The sequence below is a fragment of the Lutjanus erythropterus genome, chromosome 3 (genome assembly GCF_056507025.1).
Source record: "Lutjanus erythropterus isolate fLutEry1 chromosome 3, fLutEry1.hap2, whole genome shotgun sequence".
Lineage (NCBI taxonomy): Eukaryota > Metazoa > Chordata > Actinopteri > Lutjaniformes > Lutjanidae > Lutjanus > Lutjanus erythropterus.
The window spans coordinates 4,654,643-4,676,118 of NC_139319.1; the positions used below are offsets into that span (position 1 = coordinate 4,654,643).

At 39.3% G+C, this 21,476-nt stretch overlaps 1 protein-coding gene across 1 annotated transcript in view; it reads right to left on the bottom strand.

The window, feature by feature from the left end:
- LOC146329493 (complement C3-like) overlaps window positions 1–21,476 on the bottom strand; it is a gene marked incomplete at its 5' end in the record, with an annotated part of 35,186 nt that overhangs the window by 7,864 nt on the left and 5,846 nt on the right. Inside the window, 23 exons of the mRNA XM_084714434.1 lie at window positions 1,126–1,216; window positions 1,464–1,523; window positions 1,887–2,042; window positions 2,609–2,772; window positions 3,281–3,437; window positions 4,304–4,417; window positions 4,995–5,157; window positions 5,494–5,569; window positions 6,228–6,431; window positions 6,513–6,596; window positions 8,064–8,124; window positions 8,288–8,497; window positions 9,604–9,743; window positions 10,564–10,649; window positions 13,165–13,387; window positions 14,601–14,900; window positions 16,343–16,411; window positions 17,278–17,407; window positions 17,856–18,011; window positions 18,406–18,606; window positions 18,722–18,937; window positions 20,374–20,517; window positions 20,675–20,790. Of these exons, the coding sequence (XP_084570560.1) occupies window positions 1,126–1,216; window positions 1,464–1,523; window positions 1,887–2,042; window positions 2,609–2,772; window positions 3,281–3,437; window positions 4,304–4,417; window positions 4,995–5,157; window positions 5,494–5,569; window positions 6,228–6,431; window positions 6,513–6,596; window positions 8,064–8,124; window positions 8,288–8,497; window positions 9,604–9,743; window positions 10,564–10,649; window positions 13,165–13,387; window positions 14,601–14,900; window positions 16,343–16,411; window positions 17,278–17,407; window positions 17,856–18,011; window positions 18,406–18,606; window positions 18,722–18,937; window positions 20,374–20,517; window positions 20,675–20,790 (3,321 nt within the window). The remainder of the gene's footprint in view (window positions 1–1,125; window positions 1,217–1,463; window positions 1,524–1,886; window positions 2,043–2,608; window positions 2,773–3,280; window positions 3,438–4,303; window positions 4,418–4,994; window positions 5,158–5,493; window positions 5,570–6,227; window positions 6,432–6,512; window positions 6,597–8,063; window positions 8,125–8,287; window positions 8,498–9,603; window positions 9,744–10,563; window positions 10,650–13,164; window positions 13,388–14,600; window positions 14,901–16,342; window positions 16,412–17,277; window positions 17,408–17,855; window positions 18,012–18,405; window positions 18,607–18,721; window positions 18,938–20,373; window positions 20,518–20,674; window positions 20,791–21,476) is intronic.

A 21,476-nucleotide genomic window follows, 5' to 3' on the forward strand; every position in this document is an offset into this window, starting at 1 on the left:
TAAGACAGGTCGAAGTTCTCTGACTCCAGCCTCTAGAATTTGAGTGTTTACTGGTTTCTTTGGTCCTCTGTGACAGCGGACTGGGTGTCTTTGGTTTGTTGGGACGTCATCTTGGGCTTTGGAAGATAATGATCGACATTTTTTTGGCATTTTCTGACATTTTCAGGACTGGACAGTTTTTTTTAATTAACACATTTAATACAGCAGTGTTTTTTGTTTCTTTTTTCTTCAAACCAAACCATCCTGGCTAAAGCCAAATAAGGACAAGGATGGAGTTTCAAGTGGAGAATTTTACTTTAAAAAGAAAACAAAAGTCATCTGCACATTTTGTAAAGCCATTTAATTAATCAGAATTTAATTTAATTACCACAGAAGAACTTCAAAGTAAAACACACTCCCAAAACCATATATGGGGTCTTTTAGCCAGTGTACACTGCAGGAGTGTGGCGAATAACCGATTAATAACCTGTAAGTGAGACGGTTACTAATTCATTTTTAAATTTGTGTTTCTGACAGTCAGTATTGATGGCCTTGATGGTTTTATTGGAAATCTGCAGTTCAAAGTTAAAAAGATGGTATTAGATATCAGTATTTGAATTATTATGACTAATAATATCATAATTTATAAAGATGGTCATTGAAGAAGTTATGCTTGTTGTGATATGTTACAAAATGTTTTTAAATGCACTTTTTTTCTACATTTGTTTATATATTGTGATTTTGTCTCCTTTTTTAAATGTCATCAATATTTCGCCATTGTTGCAGAAAACACTTTAAATGTACTAACATAGTATTTACTACTTTTCTAAATGTTATGCTTTATGTTATTCTGTACAATGTTGACTTACATTATAAATGTCAATAAATTGTTTGTCTGTGAAATTATTTGCTGCTGTTATGTTTATGTCATGGCAGGTTTACAGTTACAAAAGCAAATGTGATCAGTTTTAACTTTTTTCTGTGTGATGTATTCCTGTCATGTTGTTGTAATTATATTTTATGTTTCCTGCATCTAAAGGAAATGTAATAATCCAGTGGAAAATATATCGCATTTCCTCACTTGACCTGCAGTAAGAGGAGATAAAATAACAGTTAAGAGCGACACAGAGTGAGAACGTGAGTTACCGCTCGTTTCTTCGATGGCGACGCTGAACTCGAAGTCTTTGCAGGGTAATTTCTCATCCACCTCATGCAGCTGGTTGTAATATGTCACAACCTTGAGTCAGAGATCAAGGAGCATGAAGGGACACCATGTGGAAAGCGAAAGAGACACACACAGCAGAAACAAATTAATGAAAAAACAAAGCTTTATGGTCAAATAAAATCCTTGTCTAAAAAGTAAACTACCTAAAAACCAAATCCAGCTGTATTTCTCTGTTAAATGGGTCATGTGATCCCATGATGGACTGCATTCATGTATGTATATTTAAATGTATGTGTAATAAAAATATTGCTAAACATACCTCCAGTATTCCCTGTCCGTTCCCTCGAGCCTCCACTTCCAAAGCCATATTTGCAGGCAGCTACGGAGCAAAAGCACCAGAGAAGAAGACATTATTGGTAAAATACATCTGAAAAAAATGCATCAACAGTACACTCCCTGATGTTGGGATTGTACCCAGTAACACTTCTAAAATCTTTACATGTAGACATGCAGAATTTTCAGTGTCTCCAACAGATTTGAACACTTCTAAATCTGCATGTGTAATTTGCCATTTTACAGAGTGTTGTGTGTTTTTATTGTTTTGATTGTATTCTGTGCAGGAGACGTTCCTGTTCTTCTTGTCTATCTGTGCTTTGTACATGTGTTGTTTTCATCTTGTGCCCTGACAGAAAGTCCAGTTTCCCGCTTGGAATAACAAAATCCGTAAATCTGAATCTCTCACCCTGGAGGAGCGAGCAGCATAGGCGGTGTTGGGGTTGAAGTGGTAGCGGATGTCCTTGCGTCCTGCTATCCGGACGTCCACGTCCAGTCTGAGGTCATCAGGAGGAGGTTTATTAATCATGTACTCTGACAGCGCCTGGAGCACCACCATGGTGGACTGGGAGAGGACAGAGAAGCAAAGGAGAGAACTGATGAGAAAGACTGCAGGACATTTTACCTGACACTTTTTTCACATTGAGGTAATGTCTGCTGTCACTGCTATATTGTCATTGTCATTTCATCAGAGCTATTTGTCTTATTTAAAGGCAAACCGTGCAGGATTTTCCCAAAAAACTACGCACAAAATGATACAAAAATAATCCATCTATCTTCCCAGGGCAGGGTGGATCATTTTGGCCACTTGGATCAGCGTTCTTGTTTTTTTCGGTGAAAAATAAAATAAGCAATAATTCCCCTCAAATGTATTTTGAAAATGTAAGGAGTAAAAAGTACAGATACTTGTGATTGAATGTAAAAAGTTGTCAGCAAAATAAATAATAAATAGTGAAGTACAGATACCTGAAAGATCTACTTAAGCCCAGTAATGAAGTAATTGTATTTAGTTACTTCCCACCTCTAGCAGTACCCACTAATCAAATCTGGAGCAGGTGAATGCACTTCAAAAGACAAATAAGAAATTGCTGAATTTGCAGATTATGGCTACCAGACTCGCCTCGCTGTTACCTGAGTGGAGCCGAAGCCTCCTCCTATCCTCCGCTGGCTGTTCAGCCAATTAAACGGCGCCGCAGCCTCCTCCATGCGTCCCATCTTGACCAGAGCCAGCAGAGCGTAGCCGGTCGCCTCCAGCGTGAACAAAGTGTTGTGACGGTCGGGCCAGTGGTCGCGACCTGGAGGACACAGGGGTCGAGTTAATGATCACTTCACCTTGATGACGTTGAACAGATCAACAAAATGATCAAAATGAACAGCTAATTCAAAACAAAATCATTTGAACATTTCTGGTATGTTTTGTGTAAAATAATGTGTGTAAATCGTTAAAAAGTTGCATCATCTCTTCTCACTTTCAGTAAAAACATCTGACTGAACTTTAAACTAACTCCAAGTGGTAGAGACTAGAAAGAAAAGTGGGATGCAGTAAAGGAGGAATGGAAAATGGACACATTAATATGTCAGCTTTAACAGAAATTGCAAATAAATAAATAACACAACCAAAAATTTTCTAGGCAATTTACTGCAATAGACCTTTGAGTCTTGAACACAACTCAAACTTTTAACTTCTGAAATAAGTTTTGCCAACCTTAGTTTCACTCAAAAAAGTTTCAGAAACTCAAAAAAAAAAAGTATTTAAAAAAGTTGCAGTCAGCAGTGAGCTGTTAACATGAGTGTTCAGGATACCTGGACCTGCAGCTCTGAGCAAAGCTGGTGTCGGGTTTAATTGTCTGTCCTTCCCCAGCAGAGCGAGCGCGTACGAGGTGATGGCCACAGTGTACGGCCTCCTCCCCGTCTTCACCAGAGCTTTCATCAGGTAGTCAGCTATCTTACGGATAGCAGCCTACAGCAGACACAAATGGTAGACAATAATTTTAGGTACAACTACTGATAATACCGCTGATCATAATAACAACAGGGTAACAAAAAAAGACTCAGCCTCATTAGATGTCAGCAAACAATGATTTGCAACGTGATGATACAGTGGATTAATGCCTCGACGTCACATTGTTTGACAAATATTCCCAAATTCAGGAGCTTTTTATCCCAGGAAGACGCTTAAAAATTCAGCCATGCTTTTATTTCCAGCTTTAATACTGCAACACGCTGCGCAGAAATATCTTAAAAGCACCTTGATCTACTGGAACTACTCCAGAACACAGCTGCTGAAGTTTTAACTTAAAAAATGGAAATTCAACCATATTACAGTGGTGCTTCTGACATTACACTGGCTCCAGGTAAATTTTAGAATTGATTTTAACTTTTTATTGCTTGTTTAAAGACCATACATCGTCTGACACTCTCAGATGTGCTTGTGAGCTGAGTCAGTAAGACCCCTCAGGTTTTATTTTATTTATTTATAGATTTATTTATTTTAGCCACATCCTTATTTCTTATATATTGGTCAAATGTTGATTTTAATTACTTTATTTTTTCTTATTATTTCTTATCTTTTTGTCCTTTTAAATGGTTTTAATCATATCTGACTATTTTACTGATTGCTGGTTTTAATTTACTTTATTTTGTTTATTTTCCATATTTTCCACTTTCCTTCACGCCATATTTTTCTTCTGGCCCTCTGCAGCGGGTTTATGCCCCACTAGGACAGCCACACACCCAACAGTTTGAGACCCAACTAAAGATTAATTTTAACTACTTGACACAAACAACTTTGCAGATCTGTCTTTTTTTTTTTTTGGTATGGATTACCTCTAAATTCACGTTTGGATCCTCGCAGCGGATCCCGGCCTGCTTGGCCTCAGCGAGTGCGATGGCAACAAAAGCCGTCAGGGTTATCTCGGGGTCATCACCGCGCAGACCACCCTGGAGACACACATGAAGAAAAAGAGGTTCTGATTAATTTTTTTTTCCCTTCCAAAAGTTGACTCATCAGTCATCAGACTCATCACACATCAGTCCTGTGCCCTAATTACATTCTGGTCTGTTGAGACAGAATGTGAAATTTCCTTCTCTTTCTCCACTGGTATGATTTCTTCCTATATGCTGGTGGACTGTTAATTTAATTAAAATTAATTTAATTTAAAGAATCTCTCAATCTCTGATGCTGAGAAAGTTACAATTACTGTTTAAAATTTAGTTTGCTCAAAATATGTCAATTTTTAAGCTGAAATTGAGAAAAGAATGCGCCATGATGCCAAGCATCCTAAGAAAGGAAAGACAAACAGTTTAAAACAGTTTTACCAGGCATACTTATATGCACCTTCATATAGTGACTATTTGATATCAGAAATATATATTATTTTAATATTCATTCACTTACGTGAACTGAAAGGGGAACAAGGAAGAAGAGTCAGGAAAAAGGAAAAAACAAATCAATCAAAGATCAATTCAGCTATTAGCAGGTTGACATGGTGTGTTTTTGAGTGTGTGTGTGTCTCACAGTCATGGTTGTGCTGTAAACTGGGTTGCTCTCTACGAAGTTCCCTCTAAAAAGCCGGAGTTTGTGATTCATCAGGTAGAGCAGAGGTCCGCACACTTGCTGCTCATCGACGCCAGTGATGGAGTAAGCCATGGAGAAAACTTTCACCACGTACGCCGTGATCCTGACATTAGGGTGGACTCTGATTAGTACAGTGTACAGTGATTACATGCGGTCACTTTTAAACACACTATCTACCTAACAGATTAAGTATTTGAATTATATATGTAAAACCCAGATTCCAAAATAGTTTGGATTCTGTGTAAAACATATAAAAACATAATGCAAAGATTTGCCAAAAATATTTCAACCTATATTCAGTATCAGTGTATTCAACTGAATACAAGTCAAAGACTATCTGCAAATTATTGCATTCTGTTTTTATTTATGTTTTACACAACATCCCAACATTTTTGGGGGAATTGAGGTGTAAAAATGTTTAAAAAATTTTAATTGTTACCATGTACTTGCGCCTTCCTTCCTGTAGGGTGGGTAAGAGCCATCACTCTTTCTGTATGCAAGCTGGTTCTCATAGCCTAAAAACACAAAGCAGCATAGCAGAATATAAAGAACTTACTCGTAATGAAAACACAGCTCGTTCCAAAATCATCCATCCATCCATTTAGCTAACTAGCAAACCATCTGTCCACCAAGGTTGCAGTTTGTCCATCTACTTTCCAGATTATCAACCAGTTTGCTCCCCAGTTTGGTCCGTCACCCATCCATCCATGAATCAAACTACCGTCCACCACCCAGCACCCATATTTCCAACTATTAATCCATTCATCCATCCAGTATTCATCCACCCATGTAGCCAACTCTTCATCCATCCATGTGGTCCATTATCCATCCATCAATCAATCCATCCATCCATCATCAATCCATCCATCCATCCACCCATCCATCGTCAATCCATCCAACTACTTGTTGATCCTTCCATCATCTACATATGAATCAAACTATCCATCCACTAAGCATCTGTTCAATCCATGTTTCCAACTGTACATCCATTCATCCATCCATCCATCCATCCATCTATCGTCCACTGTACATACAGCAGCCCATTCAATTTCTTTATTTATACTCCATCTACTCATTTAAATAGTCATCAGTCATCCATTATACTTCTTTATGTTTTTGGATATACTTCATCCACCCATCCATTTATTCATGTGTTCTCTCGTTCCCTCTCACCTCTCCTGATGTACCGAAGAGCCTCAGCCTTGCGGTCCACCCCGACGCTCTCCCAGTTGCTCGTTCGCTCCAGGTAGAGGTAGGCGATGAGTGGAAGGGTCATGCTGGCCAAGTTCTGCTCCACACAACCACCAGGCATCCGGATCAGAGAAGCCAGAGAGTCCTCGCTGATGGAGTTGTCGATGCTGTCTGCCAACACGTTGCCTGGATGGGAGAGGAGGAATCAAGAATCGGTCCACTCTCCTACGTTCGTTACTAATCCATATCGATCTGTCAGTGACTGACCTCTGACATTGATGATTGTCTCTGGCACAGAGTTCGGAACAACTGACTCCACTTCAATCTTGGCCACACGAACCGTCTGCGTTCCTGTGGTGGACGGAAATAGAGACATAAACGTAATCTTCATAACTATACAACCCAAACCTGAGGATCAAATTCTATATACCATACATACATACATACACCCAAACCTGTAGGGACCAGACAGCAACAAATCAGCTTTCAACAAGTTAGACTTAAGGCATTTTAAAACTTTTTGAACACCATTATGAATGCAATTTAAGACCTCCCTTTTTAATGTTGGCATAGATCCAAAATGTTAACATTGTTTGTGCTGAATGAGTTGAGTTGTGACTGGGTTAGACCGGCTTAAACTCCTGATGTGAATACAGCACAATATTGGGTGAAGGCAGGCATTGGTTGGTAGCTTTTTATAGTGACTTTATGTTTTTTCTGACTTCCCATACAACTCCAATGCCTCTATACCCAAAGTTCCTAATTCGAGCGTAATTTTTCTTTTTTGGCTTCAAATTAGTTATTTTCATAAGGCTTCAACCAGACACTAAGTGTGCTCTTCTTGAGTCAGATCTCGCTGAAACAAAAGTTCTTTTTTTATAAAGAATGCTTGAAGTTATTGCAAAACCATACAAATAAACTTTTTTTTCTTAGATCTGAGTACCAAAAGGATTGACTGCGAGTATTGTTTGTCTGGAGAAGTTTCGATACTACTTTCAAACTTTGTTTCAATCGATACCTTAAACATACTGAGTAGTGATACCCAGCCCTAAATGTAACACAATATTATGTAACATTAACAGAACAAAAATTAACTCATTGCTTCTGGAAGTGGCTTTTTTTTTGAGTGGAGAAACTACATTAGTCCGCTCACTGCAGCGCGACACACAAGCTGGTTGTGTTCCAAGAAATTCTGACGGGGCTGTACAGTTTGTATTAATGGTTATTGATTCCACGCAGGATTCGTTTTGTAGTTTTGTTACAGCATGATCAAATTTTTCACAAAAATACAGTTGAAAGTGTGACTGAAGTTAATGCAACTTTATAAAAGTAACGGTAACCTCATTAAACAATAAATGGTGGATTATTAGCACACTATACCGGGGTTTTAAGACATCCCAACGATATGATTTTCAATGCTGTCATAATTATAGATGCTCCTCTTTCTATTAAACTGATAGGGAGAAGCTTTATTGTTGTGTGCAGCAGACATCGGAATGCGGCGCAGCTGAGCTGATAAAACTGGGGGAAAAAAGTTACAGTACCAACTAGTAAAAAAGAAAAAGGCCTCTGCCCCTGTTTGGGAGTATTTTGGATTTAGTTTGGAAGACAACGGTAAGCCAGCAAACACTGAGTGATCAGAGTATTATAACATAATAATATGCAGCTTCTCAAGCTAATATGCAGCTTCTCAAGACCAAAACAGAGCCCCTGAGTGTGTGTTTTGTTTTTTCAGCTGTGGCAACTAATACAATGCACCCTACTGCACTGTCAGGAAGGTATGAAAGTATGGAAAAATGGTTACTGTGATCTTTTTACCTCCCTCTGCAGACGGGTTCAATGTCGTACTCCAAACTTTAGTCTTCTGCACTCCATCCATCTGTTTAGGTTGAGAAGAGAGTTACTGTAAAAGATCTTTCCTCAAGTTCATCTGTTCTGTTACACAAACCGCCTATAAAGCAAATGCTGAACTTTACTGGCTCCCGTTAACATCCTACCCTGATTACACTGCCATGACATCTTCATCATCATAGGCGACTCACCACCACCCGCAGTGATTTCTGGATGCGGTCTCCTCCCATCATGTCTCTGTCGACCACCATCACCTCCAGAGGAAGCTCCCCCACCTCCAGCGGTACAACGGTGTAAGGCACCACGACAGAAGAGCCGGCCTGCACCGTCACTTGCTGAGTGTGTCTGTCCTTGAAGGCAACACTGCACATGCTTTTCGTCTTCATCAGCACCACCATCACCTGAACAGAAACCAGTCATAGCACAATCACAAATGCTCAAGATTTATTTACTGCATCTTATTTTATTGAATCGACTTTGAGTGGAAACAGAGCAGACCCAGTGCTTTATTTTTTATTTCTTTTACTATCTCACTCAGTCTCTCAGTCAATCACTTAACACAGCGGTTCTCAAATAAGGGTACGTGGAACTCTGCCATAAGCCAAGTCAAACTCAGCAGGACCTTTGCTACCTTCATGTCCCTGTCCATGTCAACAAGTAGACAGACTTGCACTAGATTGCACACGGTGGGAGAAAACAGATTAAATTAATGTGAAATATTTCATTTTAATTTGTGTGAACCAACCTTTGAGCTACCTTGTTTGAAGTGTTTACTTGCACAACACTGCTAACACCTTTGTTGATCCCAGACTTTTCATCTAGCCCCATTATTTGGTCCAAAATTCAGTTTGTCCAGCATTTTGATTCATTAGCCTCAGCTGTACTCTGTGCAATGCTCAACAGCAAAACTAAGATGTTGATCATTACACTTACTAAACATAAGCATCCTTCTGAGCATGTTAGCATGCTGATGTTAGCATTTTGCTACTGGTCCAAAAAAGAATTAAATTAAATTCTGTACTTTCCTCTGAGAATTTTCTTTATTTAGATTTGGCATCCATAGCTGGCTGAGGGAGATTCCAGACTAACTGTGCAAATTTTAGAGGCACTGAGCCATGAACAGATGATGCACATTTGAGTTGACAAAATATTAAAACTTTCATTTAAATTCTGTGTATAGGCTACACATTTTAACAGTTGGAGCATGTAAGAATCATGTTAGGCCTACAAACTGAAAATTAAAATAAAAAATGAACTATATTAATTCATATTTTTTTTATCTATGGTCCAAGCCACAGAGAGCCACTGGAGAGTCAGTTAGCCACTATAACATGACTGTTGGACTCTTTATAACTTATTGTAGTAACTGTAGAAAGATTTGTCAAATTCGGTTTTAAGGGAATTCATACTGTAAAAAAAATATTTCTGAACTCTATATTTACTGAATCCACAAGCCGAATAAGACGGAGGTGGCCGTGCTGAGTAGTTGTGGGGATAGTTTTCTCACCTGCATGTCTTCAAAGCCGTAGTTATAGACCACAGCTTTAATTTCAATCTGTTCGTTCCTTGCCACTGAGTAAGGCAGCTTCAGGTCCACAAAGAATTGCTTCCATGCTCTTAAGTTGTAAGGCTCAGCAACGCAGAAACCTAGAGACATTCAAAAGTATGTTAATGAGGGGTCTTCTGCACATGTATGAGTTACATTAAAGATTTCAGCCTTCGCACATTTTTGCAAAGCGAGGGCAATTTGGTCAGTCACTGCTTTTTCAGTAAATTGCAGGATTAAGAATTAGGTATGCAGTGCATTTGCTACTCACCCTCATGCTGACACCTGGGTTTAGTGCAGTGCTGCAGAATCGACCAAACAATTAAAGTGAATGGTGACCAGTTTTCAAATGTAAAAAAAAAAACAACCAAAAAAAAAATGCCTCCATACTGTTCGACCGACGTAAAGCCCCAACATGCCAAGTTGGCTTGAAAGTCATTTCATTCATTCATCATTTACACCATGTTTTTAACCTAAATCTTCACTGCAGATCCTTTGCTTGGAGCCACATTCATGTGCACGTGCACACCGTCTGAACTGGTTGTGTGGTTTAACGGTGTGCGCGTGCATGGGAACTGCGTGCCAGGGCTTTGACAGACTTGGATTACACCAGACAAGCAGTATGGAGGCATTTTGTTTTTATTTTTTGGTGTTTTTTTCCATTTGAAAATTGGTCACCATTCACTTCAACTGTTTGGAAGATTCTGCAACGTTGTTTTCCTGTGAAACTCTGGCCTGAAAAACTAAACCTGACCTTCAACTGGCGAGTAGATAATGACTAAATTTTCCTTTTTTGGGTGGACTATCCCTTTAAAAGTTAAGTCGTCATTACAATCCTGACTGTGGTGAGTGCTGTAAGATGTTGCAAAAAACTGAGAGCGGGGTATCTTGACTTCCACCTCCCTCTCCTCTTCCTTTTACCTTTTTGAGGTGATGAGCTGATGGCCAGAATTCCCCACTCTGTGATGCTGTCAGGCAAGGAATTGAGCACATCCTTAAACGCCAGCCTGTTGATCAGATTCTGAGTTATTGCCAGGTCCAATGTTAAAAAAACAGCACCCTATTTAGTAGATGTAACAACAAATCAGAATCTCCCAGAGCCCAGAGTGACATCATCAAATTTCGTCCTTTGTCCAACCAACAGTTCAAAACCCAAACACCCTTCATTTGTTGTCATAAATGACAAAGAAAAGCAGCAAATGCTTTGCATTTTTGATGCTACAATAAAATCTTCTTTGAAAGCAACCAATCACATCAGTACAACACCGATCAAGCAGTATGTACAGTAGTGACCTAGTCTGGGGCTTTTATTTTGATGGGTAAGAATAGAAAGAGTGATTGTGTGATTAGTTGCAGTTGATTCTGTGTAAAGCAAGAAAATTATAATTTCTTGTGCTATGCACGCGGCATAGTTTTGCAGTTCAGCATAGTATCCAGGCCCCTCCCCAGATTGTTTCTGCATGTCTGATCATTTTTGTTGAAGTTGCAGTACGGTATTGCTGTATTTTGCATCTGGCAACACTGATCAGCAGATATCAGTTTGTTTCCACAAAGCAGAGGAAATATCTACCTGAAAGTCTGAGCGCACACATTATTTTATGCATGAAAAGTAAAAAGGAAAACCCAACTGGTTAAAACAATATTACTGTTATTGCAATGCTAATTTCTGTTAGCACATCACTGAGAGTTCCCATTATGTGTTAGCATTTAGCTAACAGACTAAGCGCTACTTAATTATAAATATTAAAAAATGTTTCAGCAATCAAAAAATTGATTCAGGCATCATTAAAAAGAAGCATGTATGTAGTATGCATGTAGGTATGATGAAAATACATTGCTAATGGAAACAAAAAGGAAATTTTCAGAAATAATGCGCTCTCTTGCAGGACTTGAAAATCTGTGGCCCCTAGCCAATTTGAATTTGACCCCCCGGGACTAATTGTTGCAACTCTGTGGATAAATGTATAAGTGTTCATTTAATGTATGGAAGCAAAGAACAAAATAAGCACTAATGAGGACAGGATAACAGGGATCAATGCTGTGTTGGTGTAATACTGTAAACAGAGTCAGTTTTGTTGATTCTGAGCTGTTTACTCAGTCGTTATCACTGCCCAAACAAATCATGAAGCAACTCGGGGAATTCTTGGCCCTCTACGTTTTGCTTCACACGATGAAACAGAATGAGAAGCTTTGGGTCATTGATGACCCATTTTTTAGGCATGAGGCATCAAATATCTCAAATATCACTGGCTGGATTTGAGTAAGACTTTTGGGGTGCATTCCAGCATTTTCAAATGTGTGTTAACAGGCACAAGGGGGTTTTATTGTAACTATCCAGATACTGGACAGACAGGATGTTCGAACTGGCACCTCTATTTCTGCACAGGAGAATCTTAACAATTGCAAGACCTTCTTAAAGGTCTATCAGCCAGTTAGAAAACATGAGGCAGCATATCTTGTTCTTATTGCCCCACTAAATCTCTGCGTCATCTTTATGTGTCATCTTTATTTGCATGCTGTGTTGTTCCTGTGGAGATCAATCATGGACTCAAACAAACTGAGGGCCTCATTTATAAAACAGCGTTTCTGCAACTGCAGGCATTTTAGATACACAGCGGTGAAATTTGGGGTTTACGTTAAAATTTGTCATATGATGCTTGACAAATATATACACAGTGTTATGAAACACTGTTCCACAACTGTGGTCTAAATGTTCAGATACGTAAAATGAGTTAATTCAATTACAATGTAACATTCAGTACGATTTTTTTTCATGTAAATGTTACCTTACACCATAGTATTTTTTTGTTTGTTTGTCTACTGAAGAGTTTTTATGATTTTTTCATCTAAATCCACCTGTCCTACACCTCCATGTCATTACCACGAGGCTGAACAAACTATGGTTTAAATATAATAATAAATACCCAAACAGCTTAGCAATTGTCTATTTTGTGAACTACAGTTAAGTTAAGTTAAGTTTAGTTTAGAGTTTTAGGTGTTGTGGTTAAGACCTTGTTTTGTGGTAGAGTCAAGGCTTTTCAAAACTTTTGCTTTTGTGTCTAAGTGACGAATGGGAACAACAATTTTGGACATTGGTCATTTGAGTATTGAGTGAGACTGTTAGAGTAGAGATGATTTACAGGTCATCAAAAGCAACGTCCGCTCTGATCTACTGCTTGACTGTGCAGAGTGTATGTTTGTGGGGTTTCATTAACCTAACGTGTCTTTTTTTGTTTCTAGCTCGCCACTGTTGCCTTTGCCTTGCTTTGAGATTAGCCATTAGCCCGCTCTCGTTAGCCATTAGCCTGCTCTCAGTAGCTGTTCTGGTTATGCTCTGCTTGTCTTTGTCTCAGTGTTAGCTGGGACGTGCTAGTGTCCATGGCTGTTCCTAACTAAACACTAATTTGTGCTGCATTATGTAAGGGGTAAATCACTGATTATAAGGCAGACGACACCATTTTAAAGTTCATTTGAGATTTATAGATCTCAGGCATGAAGACTAATCTTTAATCTTTTACTCACCCATTTCTGTCAGCCTGGGTGGGCAGGTCAACATCCATCCACAGCCAAGACTCATAAAACTTGGATCGCAAAGTCACGTCCATGTACTCCCACTCATCCTCCGCCTCCTCTTCCTCCTCCTCCTCCTCCACTGTCCTTGCAAACATCACATCTCCTGTTTCTTCTTCTGCCCACATGATTCCACTTGTAACACTTAAATCAGGTTGTGGATGTGCAACACGAGCTATGGAAAAATGTATACATGATTAGCAGGTCTCTCATTAAATATCTCTAATAAATCAGTATGCACCAACATACAAGAAAACTCCTGACCCTGATCCCTGTGGAGTAATTATATATTACACACGTGTCTACATATTGTTTGGACATTTAATTGATTGGATCCTAACCTCTTAAAATGTGGAGCTGGTGCCTTGATGTTAACGTGAGGATTTATCTGGCCTGCTGAGCAGCAGTTTGTAATAATTAGATAACTTTAGGATGACGCACGGCGCATCTGTGGTTTCTGCAGCTGTCCATGTGGGGGTTATCCAGCTTTACTAGTGGTTATTATGTGGATTGTGACATGTCAGACCTAACACCAAACTCTCTCTGGAAGGCCAGGAAACTGATAGCGGTGAGTACCTGCAGAAGAGGTGGATTTGATAGTTTTGTTTCTGATCTAAATTGAGGCTCTACAACGGCACACAAGTATTAAGTGAATAAATAGTTGTATAACATTTTAAATGGCTGAAGCCTACTTGCAAGCACCAGGTACAAATTCCACGCACTACTCTACTCACTGACCTCAAGGTGATGCTGCAACATGAAGTTTTTGAAATTATCTCAAAAAAGGCTTGGTCTAGTGTCAAATTGCATTTATCTGCTTCTGGCGTCCTACTGTGAAAACATCAAATTTTAAGATTTCTCGACATGGCCAAGGTTCTGCAAAACTAATGACATTCCCATGAGGTTGTGTGTAGAGGGGAACCCCAGACCTACGAAAGTTGTCGCAAGAGTTATCATTTTAACCTGAACCATGATCTTTCCCTAATTTTAGTAAATTTATCGTCCCCAATCTGAGGCAGATCTTATAAGTGAAGAAAACAAAAAGAAAAAGAACTAAGTTTCCTTAATCTACGTCACAGCAGTAAATGATTTAGAACAGTAAATATATGACATATTTCTCCTTTCACCACAGCATTGTATCTTTACAAAATATAAAATCTTGTAAGAGTTTCACAAATCTAGGATTCCCTTCTTGATACAACCTATCGAGCCCCAGCTGTATTTTGTATTTAGTGACAATTAGCATATGTTAGCATGCTAAGACATTAAATGAATGCTAGGAACATGATGAACAACATACCACAACATTTCAAAGCAAGCTGTGAAAAAGATTTGCTGTTCACTAAAAATCAAACATGATGGAAAGGTTGTGGAATTTCCATAATTACCAAAGAGCTGGACCCGGCGTTCTATAGGAAATCGCATTGTAGGTACATGATAGAGTATACCAGGGTGACTGGGTGCAGGAGACGTGGTGGGGGGAGCTGTGGTCATGGGTGGTGGGGTGGTGGGAATCTGAGTGTTAAACTCTTGGTTCCTGTAAGTGGCGCAGCAGTAGCGGAAGGCCCGCATGCACTCCCAACCCTCTGTGATGTAGAGGGAGCGCCGCGTACATGAGTACGGCATAGGGATCTCCCTGAGGCCGTCGTTACAGCAGCGACGCTCGAGCGCTTCCTTGTAATGATTCTCTGGAGGCAGAAGGGGCAAGACAGAGAACCAAACTTAAATCACGGTAGATCAATTTAAAATGCATACAACCCAATATAATCAAGACATGTAAGCACTATGTTTGTCTATGTTGACACACTTCTCTGTTGAGAATGAAAGTATTTCACTAAATTTAAATGCAAAATGATTTTTAACTCAATTAAAATAATCTAGCACCTGTAAAAATAGAAATAGACTTTTGCTTTGAATGCATATGATGTCTGATATTTAAAAGAATTTTAACCATATACAAAAAACCTTAAGTAACATTATTAGACAGAGCATTATTGTGATTACTTTGAGGTGTGCTTTTACTTGATATGCAGCTATACATTTTTTGTTGGCTAAAATAAAGACTCAAAAGTAGATTTTATAAGCATAGCTGGGTGATGTAAGCTAACTTGACTTAAGTGAGCTGAAAAGTCTCCAGCTGACGTTTTAATTTTTACGTTTTAAAACAAGGACCCTGTGAAAGTGTTTGTGTAAAGTTCCATAGCAGCTGCGTACATTATATAATATTAGTGCTAAACAAGGCTAGAGTTAGCTTACATCTCAGCAAACATTGGTCAGGGTCAATTAATGCAGTTAATTCAGCTTTAAGTGATTCTTTAAAGTGATTATGTTTATATGAGTCTACACTTGGGCTGTGATGGTATAGACTTTTTCTGACCACTGTGACAAAACTATATTGCCGTGGGATGGCAATTTACCACATCTGCCTTAATAATTACATTTTATTGGACTTTATGAAAGCATACTGTCATAGGTCCTTTAAGGAATAGGGAAGTGCATAAGTTTGTGAAGCTGTCACCTTGGCAGTAAATGTACATTACAGGTTACAGTGCAGGTCAGCCTAGAAGTAAGCTTAGCAGGAAAAGCTAACGTTAGCATTGTACCTTTACCTGTGCATTGTATCCCTTTCAGAATCCAGCCCTACACTGCTGTGTCTTTTTGAAGATGCGGTAAAATAAATCCATAATGATAAATCCAACACCCAGTGTCTTCATAGTTACGAATCCATTTTTCCATCTTGAAAACAGTCGATGTCGTTAGCCACCCCGACCCAAAGATTCCTTGGGCTGTGTCTGTCAACCAATCAGAAGCTTGTTCCCTAATTGTCAACCAATCAGAGGCTGTGTTCCGGACTTGTGTGTGACAGCATTGATCCTTAGGTTTATTAAAAGATTGATGCATTGGTTTCAAATTGACCATTTGCAATGATCATGAGCGCATCCCAACGGTGGGCATCATGTGACCATGGTATTGCAGTAACGCTACACATTATTTATGGAAAATGCTGCAGGATATATGCCTTTAAACCAAAGTGACACAGCAGGACACACATAAAAGGATGAGCAGACGATGGATGTAAATTTAATACTAGCCAAACTCACCAACCCCTCAGTGATAGGAGGACACTCACCCAGCTGGGCTTTACGCTGCATCATTTCAGCAGAGCGCCTCCTCCTGGTACTGACTGGACACTGCAGGGCTGAGGAGAGGAGAGGATAAAGACATTTTTAACCTTGATGTACAATCTTTTTTGTAAATTACATAACACCTGTAGTGCTTTCATGTAATATCTGACCAACAGTGACCAGTTATTTAAAAAAATAAAATAAAATTTTGGGCAAGCAGTGTTGCCACTCTGATAGATATCGAGCATGAAATGGATTTATTATATGATCGTTTCATATTACACTTCTATGGGGAGACTAATTGTTATTCAATCCTATACATCCTGTGCACTTTTTTTTTAAGTCAGAGGAATATGAAACCATGACCTGCCCTACTCTCACTCTGATTGGCTAGTGCTCCTTAGTTCCTTTGTTGATTTGAGCCATTTGGGTTTGGTAGGCATAGGTAGGAGATTGGGTAGGGTTAGGGTAAGAAAATCAGGGTAAGCCAGTCAAGGGTGGAGCTGGGTGGTTCCTGCCTTCACCATCTTGGGAAAAAAAAAATATTGCGTCTGGTACTGGACCGGCCTGTAATGCAGATTTTGGTGCCTCTTGCATAGGTATAATGGCAGTTGTAGAAGCCAACAAAACTTGCTAGCTAGTATTAATTAACATGTTGAAGGAATTCGTCTGCACCTAAGCCCAGTAGTATGTGAGATTAGCTGCAGACAAGCTCCAGGTCTGGTGGTCATGTCTGGCTGAGATGACATGGAAGAGAACTTGCTGATCTGCTAGAGTTCACTAAAATGACAGCACATGAAGTTATCCTGTGAACTAGTCAGTCTGAGGGGAGAGGCTAGTTTAAGTTGATGACAGCCTTATTACTTATGCTCAAAAAACATGTTTTTTTGTAGCTGAAACACAAAGGCTGAGCAGGAAGCTGCTCCATGGTCACGGCTACCTTGTCTGGTTCTGGTTTGAAACCCAGCGTTGGAGGCGTAGAGCAGTCCTGCGTCTGAGAACACAGCTGCAGCATCTCTGCCTCCCCCTCGAGTGCAGCCGATGTCTCCATGCTCCACCACGTCCCAAATCTTAGGAAAAGGTTGGATTGAGGACAAGGTGACATGAGGTGTTTCGATGTAGCATTTAAAATAAACAAAAACACTGATGATGACAAAAAAACTTATACCAAAGCACTTATTATATGCATTTGCAAGAAAAGACTACTTTGAAAACTCAGTGAGCAACAAAGATGATTAGTATCATATTTTCATCTGTTTTATACCTACAAAATGTGTACAAAAAGTTGCTAAACAAAAAATAAAACAATAACAAAAGATATCATTTGTGGAAGTTAAATTACAGATTTGTATGTCTACACTCGAAATTAGAAATTACATATCATAGCTTTAAACTGTTGAAAAAACAAAATAAGAGAAAAACAAGTTTTTTTTCTTTACTTAAAAGAGTTCTTGCTGTTTTTATGCCAGGTTACTCCAGCACAAGTCCGCCCTCAAAAACAACCAAAAATACACACACCTTTGACTGTGTAAGTCTCTCCTTGCTGAGCAGATACACAGCATTGTCCACAGCCACCAGGCTGACCTTTGTCCCCGGATCACCTTGGACCCGAAACCTAAAAATCTTCCCAGGCATGTGGACCCGATGTTCCCCATCTGACGGCCCGACCGTCAGCTGTAACGGAGAATGAATAACAGTGCATCAGAAGCCTGAAGGACAGAACAAACATTAATGTTGGTCTGCCTTTTCAGACCGGTATGGGTCACATTAAAAACTAAGACAGTGCTCTCAGTAGAGTGCAGATTTTTACAGAGGAGGATAAAGAGCTGAACGTTATGATGTCACAGTGAAGTTGACCTCTGACCTTTTGGATACAAAATGTCATCACCTCATCTTTTTATCCTATTAGTTGTTTGTGTGAAATTTTGTAATAAATATTTGAGTTATGGCCTAAAATGTGTCTAGTGAGGTCACCGTGACCTTCACCTTCATCCTCCAAAATCTAGTTGCTGAACTTTTTCAGCTATGGAACAAACTCTAGTAACCTCTGAGAATGAGCTGATCTCACCTTTCCAACACAGGAGTCTGCCACATCCACCCAGATGGAGTCCGACACCACCTCCTCACGCCCTTCCCAGGGAATACTGTAGAACGCAACAATACGGAACGATGGCATCATCTCCGGGGTGACCATCAGTCCGACGGTACTGACCACCTGACCGGTCACATCTATACGCTCAGCAACAATGATTTTGCCTTTATTCAGCACCTGAGAGAGTTTTGGGGAGAAAGTCCTTTTTTTTTCTTTGGTTTTGTGATGTTTGCTGACTGTTTTACTTTTTACTTTGGCTCAACCAAGCGTGTTTGAAATGTGATTGTCTCACCAGGTAGGTGATGTGTTTGATGTGATTTTTGTGTGACTGGTCTTCATTAGAGATCTTCAGTGTTAGGCTCAGTCTGCTTCCCGCAGTCACCCTGTTGGTCCCTGCAGAGATGTACAGGTAGTTCCTATGGCCGTGGGTGAATGTGGTATACGGGTGAACAGTGACCTGTGTTTTGGCCTGCTGCTCCGGTCTCAGCCCAGGTTGTGCAGTCTCAGCCTGGGAAACAGAAAATAACAAACAAATTAAAGGAGCAATATGCAACAATTGTGCCTTCAAAAATGAATACTGCAGTCCAAATAGTGAGCTGGAGCCATAGATGGTATATTAAACAGGTTGAAATCCTTTCTAAAAGGAAGGTTCACCCCAAAATCAGAAATGCATCTTTCACCCCTATCCATCTAGTTTTGGTGTGAGTTGCAGAGTTTTGGAGATATCAGCCTTAGAGATATCTGCCTTCTCTCCAATATAATGGCACTAAATGGCATACAATTCAAAACCACTGTCTCTTTCCAAAAATTAGTTTCTTTCTGCAGCGAAATCTACTGGTACTACTTCATAATCTATCAGAACTACTTTCTTTTCTGGTGCTTTGAGCACCACAAGCCGAATGTTATCTAGTTCCATTATACTGGAAAGAAGGCAGACATCTCAACAGCTGATATCTCCAAAACTCGGCAACTCAAACCAAAATAATCTAAATGGATAAATAGCACTACAGGCCAGGGGAAAAATATGTGTTTTTGGTTTTGGGGTGAACTATCCCTTTAAGGTCACTGGGCCTCATGCATGAATGTTTTCTTATTTTTCTTTTATATGTACTCTTAAACAAAGCATGGGACTCATAAAACATGGCATCCAATAAGACACTGACATCTGACAGGTAAAAGAAAAAGAAGGAATAAAGGAGAGGAAATGGCAGCAAAAAGAAAAAAAGAATGGACATGAATGAGCACATTTGAGCATCATTTTAGAGACACAAGTTTTGAACAGTCTGTATCAGTAACATAATCATCTTTAAGTGTAAACATTTAAAATGACTAAATACAGTCAAATTAAATTTAATTACATTATTCTTTTTTAAATAAAATAAATAATTTTTTTAATATTTCACAAAACAAAATGCATCTTGGCTTTTGTGGGTAATTTTTGAAAAGAAAGAAAAGACAAGAAGTACAAAAGTGCTGATAAATACCACAACAGTTCTTAAATTTTTTGCATGAAAGATTCATACATGAGGCCCAAAAGTCAGTAATTGGTTGAACCAAAAGCAGAGCTCCTGTGTCTGCCAGATGTAGTCAATTATCTGTTCCATGTTAGCATTTTTACAGTGTTAAACTGTGTAATAAGTATATCATGGCATCTTTGCATGACGTTAGGCCCTTTCTTCAAAAACACACTGCAGGACACAGTAAGCAAACATATTTGTAGAGCAAGCGGTGAGGAAAATTCAGCCAACACCAGAAAGAGCAGAACATTTAAAGGTAGAAGGATGAAAAAGTATAAGAACAGAACCAGCGCAGTCTTTTAATGTGTGATCATTCATAGCTTAAAGTTAAATTCTCACAATATTTAGACCTACTGGGTTTAAAGCCATGCTTTTCCAGCTACAGGTTGCTAAATACAGTCTAAAAGGAGCATGCAGTCATACTAACAGTGATGGTTTGTGGTCTTTGATTGCCGGGCATGTTGATGGTGGCTCTGGAGCTGCCGGAGGAGATGATCACAGGCGTGTCGAGGAGATTCACCTTAACAGGGATGCTGCTGGGTGGGGGACCACTGTGGTGGCTCACCTGGATCTGGACAGACAGGTTGGGGAAAATTTCTCTTAGTGACTTAATATACTCTGCAGTCTTTCACTCACAGTGAAAGGACATGTTAACATAAGACGCAAAACAACACCAGAAAGTATCCAGTTTTAGTAGATAGATTGTAATTACAGAGGATGGTCCTTACTGTAAAGTCTAAGGGCATTTGCGGCTTGAAGTATTTTGGCATGTCTTTGAAGGATATGATATAGGGAGAGTTCACAATTTTAATGCCGGTCTTCTCTGCTTCAACCAAATCACTGCCTACAGAGGAGAAAAAAACAGGGTCAATCACCACATCACTCCCAACAATGGGTTGATGTAACATAAAAACTGTCTTCGCAGCTTCTTTCATGAAGCGTATGAACTACACTCTTCTTGTCCTTGCAGTTTGCATGCATGTCGTGTCCAGTTTTTACTGGAAAGTCGGAAATTCCGAGTTCCAAGTTGAAAATTCCAATATGTTGGTGTTTAGTTTTGCTGCCTGCTGTATTGTGTATTGTAAAATTGTTGTAAATTGTATTTTTTTTCTGGTCATGACAAAGCATGGTTTCATACCTGTATATTAATATTTATGAATATGGAATACTATAATAATAAAGTTAATCATGCATACAGTGTACACAATCACAATACAAAATACAAACACAAACACAACATACAATACAAATAAAAAAGTTAGCTCTTGTGAAGTGGGTACTTGTGCAACACTGTTCCTAAGGATGGAGGTGGCCAGTGATTAACTATGGAGACTTAAAGCCTTTGAACAGTTTGAGGTGACGGTTATCTAATGCAGAAGATAAACAGGACCTCTGCTTTCAAACATCTAAAATCACTCCCCAAACATTTCCCAACATTTCCCGTCAGCTGATATACAGGGGACAGTCAAAGCCTTTAATGATTTGAGTTTGTCCAGAGGGCTAAAGGTCATATTGATGGACATGTGACCC